The sequence below is a fragment of the Pollicipes pollicipes genome, unplaced genomic scaffold (assembly GCF_011947565.3).
Source record: "Pollicipes pollicipes isolate AB1234 unplaced genomic scaffold, Ppol_2.1 Scaffold_4881;HRSCAF=5763_pilon_pilon_pilon, whole genome shotgun sequence".
In the NCBI taxonomy this organism is placed as follows: Eukaryota; Metazoa; Arthropoda; class Thecostraca; order Pollicipedomorpha; family Pollicipedidae; genus Pollicipes; species Pollicipes pollicipes.
The window spans coordinates 18,484,919-18,494,849 of NW_023596576.1; the positions used below are offsets into that span (position 1 = coordinate 18,484,919).

The 9,931-nt window shown below is 47.2% G+C and overlaps 1 protein-coding gene across 1 annotated transcript in view; it reads left to right on the forward strand.

Annotated features, from left to right (window-relative positions):
• Window positions 1–4,471: 4,471 nt before the first annotated feature.
• Window positions 4,472–9,931, forward strand: part of LOC119100077 (uncharacterized) — an 8,232-nt gene continuing 2,772 nt past the window's right edge. The window contains exons 1-7 of the mRNA XM_037223191.1: window positions 4,472–5,016; window positions 5,748–5,784; window positions 6,137–6,438; window positions 6,702–6,844; window positions 7,870–8,009; window positions 9,057–9,262; window positions 9,686–9,918. Coding sequence (XP_037079086.1) covers window positions 6,151–6,438; window positions 6,702–6,844; window positions 7,870–8,009; window positions 9,057–9,262; window positions 9,686–9,918 — 1,010 coding nt within the window. The 5' untranslated portion in view covers window positions 4,472–5,016; window positions 5,748–5,784; window positions 6,137–6,150. The remainder of the gene's footprint in view (window positions 5,017–5,747; window positions 5,785–6,136; window positions 6,439–6,701; window positions 6,845–7,869; window positions 8,010–9,056; window positions 9,263–9,685; window positions 9,919–9,931) is intronic.

The window sequence follows — 9,931 nt, forward strand, 5'->3', positions numbered from 1 at the left end:
TCGTGTGTTTCGAGGTATTCTTTAGGTCTGGCTGCCAGATGCTGCCAGGTATGGCTATCGTCTCAAAACCATTCCATGACGCCATCGAACAATGACGTAATTTGGCCGCATTTTTACAAACTATGAGATTTTGCTACTTGGCGTCATTTTTGAGCCTTGAAAGCACACCAGTAGGTACAAGTAAGCTTTTCCCATCATATCTGATGCCTACCTCAATATCTTCAAATGTGAAACATTCCCTTCAAGCTGGCGAACGGGTAGTCCGCGAGCGCGGTCTCGGCTCACGCATCGGAGTCGGCGGCGCGCTGTGCGTGATTCGCAGTGCGCGTACATGCGTGGATTTTGTTTCCAACATTCACAATTGATGCGGTTACACTTTCAGTCTCATCGCGAGTTTGTGCAGCGCAACGTTGCGCTGCAAATTGCAGGACAACTTGCAGGATGCCAAGTTTTAAGTGACTGGCTGCTGTAATTCGTTGCCTCCGGCCGATTATGCCATCTCGCACCAAAATATCGATAACCATGGGTCGCAGCGACACGGGAATGGCACAAAAAGGTGTACCAAGAGGAATGGTGCGGTCACACGTACCACGTGCCACGGGCTCACAGATGAATTTTGCTCTCCCACGCGTATTGTGCCACATTTCGGCACCTATGGCACGAACACATCCGGGATTGGCGCGCTTCGATGATAAATGAAAGGACCGAGATGGCAATGTGTGGTGACACGTGCCACATGTCATGGCGCCCACGTGTTAAACTATGGTTTTACACACTTTTGCTTTTTTGGGGGGCTTGCACGTTTTTTGTCATACCTCAGAAACTGGAGAGGCATGTACGTCGAGACTGGCATGCTCCGACAGGCGATCTAACGGCCGATTCCTCAAACGTGTACAATATCATGCTGCATGTGTCATGTGACACGTGCACATTAGCTGTGAAGATGTATTTTGCCCATTTCGTCCATGTTTACGCTTTACGGGGGATTTCCGCTCTTATGGAACGTATTAACACTGGACTAGCATGCCGCGACAGGCCAATGAACGGGAAATCCCTTGGTGTCACAAGTGCGGGGTGGCACATTACACGTGTCGGGCACACACGAGCCAGGAAGATGGCTTTTGCTCTTTTCCACAGGTTTATACGCTTTGTGACACATCTCAGCACCCAGAGCATCTGGGAGCATCACGGAGCATCTGGGGAGTGGCATGCATTCATAACAAATCGAACAGACAAAGACGTTGCATAAATTGTCATGTCGCACGTACTGCGTGTAACGCGTGCACGAGCCAGCAAGATAGATTTTGCCGTGACCGGCCGTTTTTCACTCTTCGATGCAATGCAATGCTGTTTAATACAACGGCAGTGCGTACTGCCATCATTCAAAAGACCGGCAGTTGAATGAAAGGAAAAAAATCACCGGCAACACCCCACGACCATTTGCTCACCCCATGGAAAAGGTTCGGCTATGTTGCAGAGAGCGCAGGCAAAATGCGCCCCTTCCTACCGGCGGCCGCCAGATACCGTCAGTACCACGCGCGACCTGCGGCCGAGCCCTTTTCACACTTCGCGCGATATCTCGGCAACTTGGGCACCTAGAACGGCGATTCCAATTGCAAAAGATACACAATGAAAATTTCCAAATTTTACATTAGCGCAGCGAAGTAAGCGCGCAAGCGCTTGTATTCTGCTATTTGAAAGTTAAAGATCGACCGGTACTTTTTGGGTGATATGGAGTTCCTTGCCCATTGAGTCCACGCTTGCCCTTGAACGGTTACCTTGAGAGTTCAGGACTATTTAACGGACGCTGGTTCTTTCTGTGGTGAATATTCTGACATTTGGAAGTTAAGAATCGGCCCAAGATTTTGGAGTTATCTGGAGTTCTCTGTCGTTTGACCCCACGTTTAACCTTGAAGGATGACCTTGAAGGGTCAGGACGTTTTGACGTACGTTAGTTCTTTTTGTGGCGGACATTCTGATGTTTGCAAGTTTAAAATCGGGCTGTAATTTTTGGATGATATCGAGTTCCCAACCTTTTGGGCCAGCGTTTGACCTTGAAGGGTGACCTTGAGAGATCAGATTTTTTTTGGGAGGCTAACTCTTGCGATTGTAAATATTTTGATGCCTAAAGTTTTCAAACCGGCCGGTAATTTTGGGGTGATATCGAGTTTTCCGTCCCATGAAACAGTTTTTGACTTTGAAGGTCACATGATATTGTAGAATAAAGTTCATTTTCGATGTTTCACGAGCGCTAATTGACATCGCGTCCTACTCTCATAGAAAGCGGAACTCGTCGCTGAATAAATCGGTGAATAAATCGTGAACTTCACGGGCATGGTATGGAGCGTCTAATTGTGAAGGTTTCACAGTGATCGGCCAGTGGGCTCTAAGATCTATTTGTCTGCATTTGCTTGCGAAATTTCCCCTCGTGTTTTCGAGCTGTTTGCCATGAGGTCAGGTCTCTATGTTGCCTCCCCACTACTCACCTCAATGCACAGAATCGATTATATTAACACACCCCCGGGTGGCCGGCTAGATACCCTTCGCTCGGGTGGGGGGTCAATTTGACCCCTGAGATCTCGCGAACTAAGAAAGCTAGAAACACCAAATTTACATAGTGTGTTGACCTGTGCGTGAACTGACTTAGGTCAAAGTTTCAGGTTCCTAGGTTATGACCTTTGGATCAGAAAAGGTCAAACAAGGCCAAGTTCCAGGCTGGTGTCCAAAGTGTCCCCAGAACCTAGATAACCGTTTCTAAGCAAAATGTCCCATGCTCATTCAAGGTCAGTGACCTTGTTTGATCTTTTGAAGGTCAAGGTGACCAAAATCATGCATGATTGTTTCGAGTTTTGCATTTGACTAAGCGACAAAAATAACGCTAGGCAGTATATTCCTAAAACAAAGCGTTGACCTGATTTATTTTAGATCACTGATCTATTCTGACCTCCAACAAGTTCATGAAAGATGTATAATGCGGTTCCCGCCATCAATAAATTCGAAATGAGCAGCAGAATTTATCCTGTACAGGAAGCCCTAGAGTAACAAAACAGGCTAGTTTCGACCTCGGTGTGACTTTTATAGTTGACCTTAGGTCGATTTAATTTGCTCATTCAACTGTTAGGTTGCCTAAGAAAGCATCTCAGAGATGTATGGCTTCGTCTAACACTCCGTCGTTGGATCAGATTGAAGGATTCCCTAGAAATTGCCTTCGCTGGAACCATGACCTGATTTTGACCTGCCATAGGTCAGCGACCATGCAACGTACGTCTAAGTTTTTGGTGCTAAACGATCTGCTATTTCATTGTCTACAGCTATGCAAGAGTTGGAGCAGCTGTGCCGCGCCGTTCGGAAACCATTCTGGAAAAACCTTCGGGGGGTCAATTTGACCCCCCACTCGAGCGCGTGTTAAGGTTTCAAGGCGATCAGACAAGCTCTTTGGGAAGACCTGCGTGTCTGTCTGATATGCCGGATTTTTAGATACCACCCTTTGCACTTCCCTTCCACAGTTTTTTTTACGCAAAACAAAGCAAAGAAGCTCAGCAGCATGAGTAACAACAAAAAATTGAACAAGCTTCAGGGGTCCAAGCAAAAAAATCTTGGACTCCTGCACATCAGTACATCACCAAATCAAACAGACAATAGACATACCACTGGCTTCTGTTAAGATGGGGCCAGGAAACACAAATATTATGTCACTGTTTCTTGCAAAATACCAATTCTTATTTCTATGAAAGTAACCCAACTAACCGTCACCTAAAAAAGCCTTATCTCATCCCATCCTATCTCACCGATTTTTATCACAAAGACATTCTTGAGTTGCTGGTTCTTGCAAATAGCTACTGCCGCTTGCCATGTAATCAACCAATTCAACCTAACTTAGAGTAGCCTATATGCTGAACAAAATCTTGACTCACCTCATTTTTTTTTGACAGCATCAGTTGTGATACAAATTTGATAAAGCATATTTTTGGCTTGTTGCAGCGTGTGATTTGGTTCAGTTTATTTGTGTCAGCTTGTTGAGACCAGACAAAGCTGACAACACGCAAGTCCAAGCTGCTCAAAACGCTTTTAAAAATTTGTTCTGATGTCACAGTTAGTCTCTGTCAAGGGCAATAGCGGGTATGCTCCACAAAACAATCTCTCTCCATGAAACGTAACATAACTTATGGATGGCAGCAAAACCAGTTTCGTCACTTGCCTTTTCAGTTGCAGCGAAGACATCCATTTCGGTTTGGTTTTGCATAGTTGAGGACCTAAAGTTTGGCATTTGTTGGCCGCGCATTTGAAATAGGATTGTCTGCCCATTTGCTGAAAACCGATATCTACCTTATATTCCACTTATTATGCAGCTTAGAGGGTTCCTGAGTTAAGAGATAAAGTGCACATTTACAGTACAGTCATTTGCCAGCCAGTAACCCATGGCAACTATAGACAACATTCAGTTAAGGCAGTGCGCATACACCCTCCAAATCGGAGGGTGGTCACGCATGGGGCATATTCACCCTCCAAATCGGAGGGTGGTTACGCATCGGGGTTATACACCCTCCGATTTGGAGGGTGGGTAGGATGTAACCATAGATGCCCAGGTTATGTGGAGCCTTGTTTATGTCTGAAAGTTTTAAGTGAGCTCGGTTATGAATACAAATTTAAAACTTCTGGAAGGGAAATATGTGTTTGGTATGTGTGGTGAGACGATATCAGGTAGGAGCGACAAATTCGCATAAAATATGGGAAGAGGGAGGGAGTAAAAAAATTATGCTGGAAGGGTGTTGCTTTACAGCGAAACTCGGTAATTTTAGCACAATACAGTACAGTGCAGTCATTAAACTTGTAGCGAACAAGTAGATTCTCTTTCAATGGTGAATGGCACTTGCTGCCAGTACTAGATATGGTAGCATACTAAATTTTTGGCGTTCTTTTTGAGCTACAGATACGGCTCTTACCGTCCATTAATAGGAGTGAAGGGCTCATAGACCTATTGGGTCATAGGTTTATGTTGCTATGCACAGGCCATAGGTAAGTGTATGCAGGTCAGCATTCTGGATAAGTTTGGTTTCTTTATTCAATGTGCTGGCATTGTATTTAGGAGCCTAAATTATGTAACCAGATGGTCAAGCACATACTGAACCATAAGCTGTTATGTGGTAGTCTACACTTTGTGTGAACCTTCTGCCCTTGCAGAGATAACCAATTTTCTCAACATATACAACACAGCCTTGATTCATTTACTATCTCTTTTGTTTCACTGAACATTCATTTGACTGGTTACTCTACACTTTGCTCAAGCCTTCTTTCCTTGCCTGATGGATGACCAACTTTCTCAAGCTTATATAATGCAGTCCTCATTCATGTACTGTTCCTGTTCCTCCACTGCACCCTTATTTAACTGATAGGCACACCCCTGAGCAATATATAACTATATTTGTCAGTAACATGTAGTTTGTACAGGTTTGCTTGTGTATGTAAATGATTGGTCATTTCAAATTGATTCCTGTGATGTTTTCCCTGGGATTAATCATAATATGAGCTTGGTCTTATGTTCAGCTGGTTCTCTGACAATCAATGATCAGTGCCATTGTTTGATGTGTGAATGCACTGCAAACATAGCCACATGTGAGATATCATCAGTTCATTTCAAATGAAAAATGGCATAATTTTGTTTCCTGACCTTTGGTTGTAATGCAAGGTTTAAGCAAGTCAATCTTAGAAAAGGTCTCACACAAGTAACTGGAATAAGTCAATTTCAGATCTGGGCAATTAAATATCTACTCCTGCTTTAGTGAGGTAAGATGTTTAGCTTTCTGTGCATATATAAATTATAAAATGATTCTGATTGTCATAAGGGCCTGAAAAGTAATCTCTAAAACTATGCCTTATCAGCATGGTGGCCTGTAATTGTGCGTAATAGTTGTTATCGGTCCACTGCAGTTGTGTTGGTTCATTACAGTGTAGGCTAAGGTGACAGTGTAGTGTAATATAACAGTGTAAACTAATATGAATATTATTAGTGCACCATGACTGGTTTTGTTATATCTGCCATTTGTATTTATTATGCCTGCAATGATATATCAATACCACATTGGTTGCCCCACAAGTGTATATGTGCCAGTATCTCATTGGTCATGTGATGTTCTAGGTACCTGCAAAAGGATGGCAAGTGATTTCTTGGCACATCTAAAAACTTTGGAGGAACATCAAGTGCATGCAAGATGCAAGGAGCTGCAGGATGAAGTGCCCAGACATTTGGAGTCATGTGATGTTGTTCTTCAAGCACAAATCATTGATGCCTTTATTCAGAAAACAATTATTAAGGCATCTGAATCAGAGGCTAAAAACATGTTTAAAATCCTGCTCCCACCTGCAATAAGAGCATGTGACAGTGCCTTTGAGGCTTTACAGGCTTGGGATAATGTTCAAGAAGTTTTGAAACTCATCTGGGTAAGAGTAACCATGCATTTTGCTTATCTCCCTTTTCTACCATCTTTGTAAGCTTATCATTCACAACTTGTGAGGCTATTTTTGCATTCCATTTTTACTCACAAATATTTTTTTGGTATGCACATGTGTTTTCCCCATTTATAAATATGGTCTGAAATTGGGATCTATAAGAAACTAGCATATGATGTACATCATGGTTAGCATGCAGTGCCTATATTATGTACACCTTCAGTTCAACCTGGTGACTGCTATTCCATTTTCAGACTCCCATTCATATTTTGGGCTGCATCTCTGCTTGCTGCCTATGTGCACAAGACAAGGAATGGACATCCTCCTCTTTGATGACTGATCTTTTACAGTATGCCTTCCACAGTCTCAAAGCTACTTATTCACACTGCCAGGACAGGTACTGTTAAAGGTGTTCATCCCATCCCCATTGCCCTACAAGTTCCCAAATGTTATGGTATGGTAGTGCTACTCACACTTCTAATGGGGTGCCAGTAGTGTAGTGGTTAACGCGTCTGCGTTAACGACTGCGCGTCTGGGAAACCAGAGGTACGGGGTTCGATCCCCCGCAATGCTCGCGATTCCTGCCAGGGTGAGAGGCAGGCGACGTCATATAGCCTCAGCAGCTGAGTGTGTCTTAAAGCCCAAATGAAACACACACACACACACACACACACACACACACACACACACACACACACACACACACACACACACACACACACACACACACACACACACACACACACACACACACACACACATGCACTTCTAAATTGTAATTGCATGGTGCATAAAGTCTGAATTGGTCTTTCTACCATCATCCGTAATCTAATTATGTGTAACGTAACCCTGCATGTATCGTCACGTCCAAAAACAAAATTTGTGAAATTTCAGTCAGGCTAGTCTGTGTCTCACCATCTGTGCCAGTGTTCTAATATCCAGCCATTTGGGTGGCAGGGATGTCAATATTTTACATGCCATTGCACCCCAGCTTGGGATCTACTGCCGGTTGCCCCCCCCCCCCCTTGCTCAAAATCAGGCAATCAGCATTGAACCAGGTGGCGATCAACCCAGGATCTAAATGCCACAGGCTTGACAAATGGGCTGGGCTGGTCAGATGTCTGGTTTTGGGGTCACAAAGCGATGGATTAGCACCCATGAATTGTGTATGGGGATGCCAGAGAGCCAAGATTCCGACAGCATGAATTTATATTTACATCCCACACACCCTACAGCATGAATTTTTAAATGCTGATCTGTGCTGCATGTTAGTATATTTATGCATGCTTATGTGATACTAAGTCTGCAGATCACCTGCAGTCCCTTGTCATGTACCGCAAGCCTCGGGCGTGCGGCCGTATGCTGGAGTCGGTGACCATGGTCCTGTCTGTTGTATACCGCAGCTCCGCGCATGTACGGCAGCGTGCTGGAGTCGGTGAATGAGCCGCTCACACAGCTGTTCCGCGCCGCCACGACCCTGCAGGCACACCTCCATCAACTCTGCAGCTCTTTGGCCACCTCTGACGGTCTGACCGAGGACGACATGGCCTTGCTCACCTCAGGTGGGTCTGGGCCGGTCCGTGCTGACCCCAGGTGGGTCTGGGCCGGTCCGTGCTGACACCAGGTGGGTCTGGACCTGTCCGTGCTCACCTCAGGTGGGTCTGGGCTTGTCCGTGCTGACCCCAGGTGGGTCTGGTCCGGTCCGTGCTGACCCCAGGTGGGTCTGGACTTGTCTGTACTGACCCCAGGTGGGTCTGGACCGGTGCGTGCTCACTTCAGGTGGGTCTGGACTTGTCTGTACTGACCCCAGGTGGGTCTGGGCCGGTCCGTGCCGACCTCAGGTGGGTCTGGGCTTGTCTATGCTGACCCCAGGTGGGTCTGGACCGGTCCGTGCTGACCCCAGGTGGGTCTGGTGGGTCTGGACCGGTTCGTGCTGACTTCAGGTGAGTCTCGGCCTGTCTGTGCTGAGCTTAGGTGGATCTGGGCCGGTCTGTGCTGGCTCCGTGGTCACCATCGGATGCTGTGTGCTCCGGCTGTCAGCTGGTGGCGCTCCACAGTGTGCTGGAATATTTGTGTTGCCGTGCTCTCTTGTCGGCTGTGTCCTGTGTTGTGTGACCTTGTCAGCTGTGTGGGATGATGTTCGCTCCTGTCAGTGTTTCTCACGGTTTGGATCAGGGCCGACGCTGTGGAGTAGAACACGTTATGCAATCACATTCTCGTCCCAAATTGGATACAAATACTGGTGCATAGATCAATATAAGGTGTCGAATGTGACTGAAATAATGACAACTCCATTGCACCGTAACAAGGAAAACGTTTCGAAGAGGGCGGTAAATGACCTCGAGGTATCCCCTAAGCAGCTCAGCAGTAACCCGTGCTGCCAGTGTGTGACATTGCACACCCTGCTGGCAGTGCATGACACAGGGTACCCCTGTCATGAGGATGTGAAACTGTGCACCATCAGCTGCCATATGTCACATAGTCTTCCCCTGCTTTTAGTATATGATGCCGTATATCCATGCTGCCAGTGTAACATACTGTACGTCCGCTGCTAATGTGCGACGCGTGGCCCTTCTGCCGCATGTTACACAGCGTGTCACCTTCGGCAGTCTGTGACGACCTGGCGGTGACCGGTCGCCTTCTGACCAGGCTGGACGCTCGCGCCATGGCTGAGGCCTGGAAGTGCTACCTGCGCCTGCTCCAGCTACTGCCGGAGCGGCTGCCGGCCAGCGCCGACCTGCCACGGGCGCTGACCTTCATGGCCGGCGAGGTCACTGACCGCCTGGCCGAAATACGCCAGACGGCCGCCGACAAGGTCAGAACGGCGCCCTGTGGCGGCCTGCGAACGGCTGGCGTTTGTTAACCCGCGAGAGCGGAATTACACGGTGTTCAGAACATGGTAACCGACGCCTCGTTTTGCACTTGAATTGCTTGAGGGCATGCTTCGCTCCCGGGTTGTGTTTTATTTGCACCACACAGCGCAAGTCTTAAAGTGTCAGAATTTCACTATGTGCCATCAAACTGTGTGGGGTGTTTGCAATCAAAATGCGCGCAGATGAGCACGCATGAGCACTGGATACAGCACCGCATGCAAGTAGGATTTTCAGCGGGCATAATCCGTTCAGCGTTTGTGGTCCATGAACTCATTTGAATATGGACCCTGGTGTTGCAATGACATTAACGTATGTTTCATCCTCTGTCATGTGCCGCAGCTTGCAACGTTGTACCCGCTCCGCAGGCGTCTGGCGGTGACCAGAGCCGGCCGCTGTCGAAGGCGCTCAAGATGTGCGGCTTCTACCTGAAGCTGGCCGTCGGTCTGAGTGAGAGCTACACGGCGCAGGCGCGAGGCGCGTTCGGCGCTCTCACAGAGCTGGCGTTCACCCTCACCAGGCAGGTGCCCGACTCGACCCGTGTGTCTCAGCAGGCGCGTTCGGCGCTCTCACAGAGCTGGCGTTCACCCTCACCGGGCAGGTGCCCGACTCGA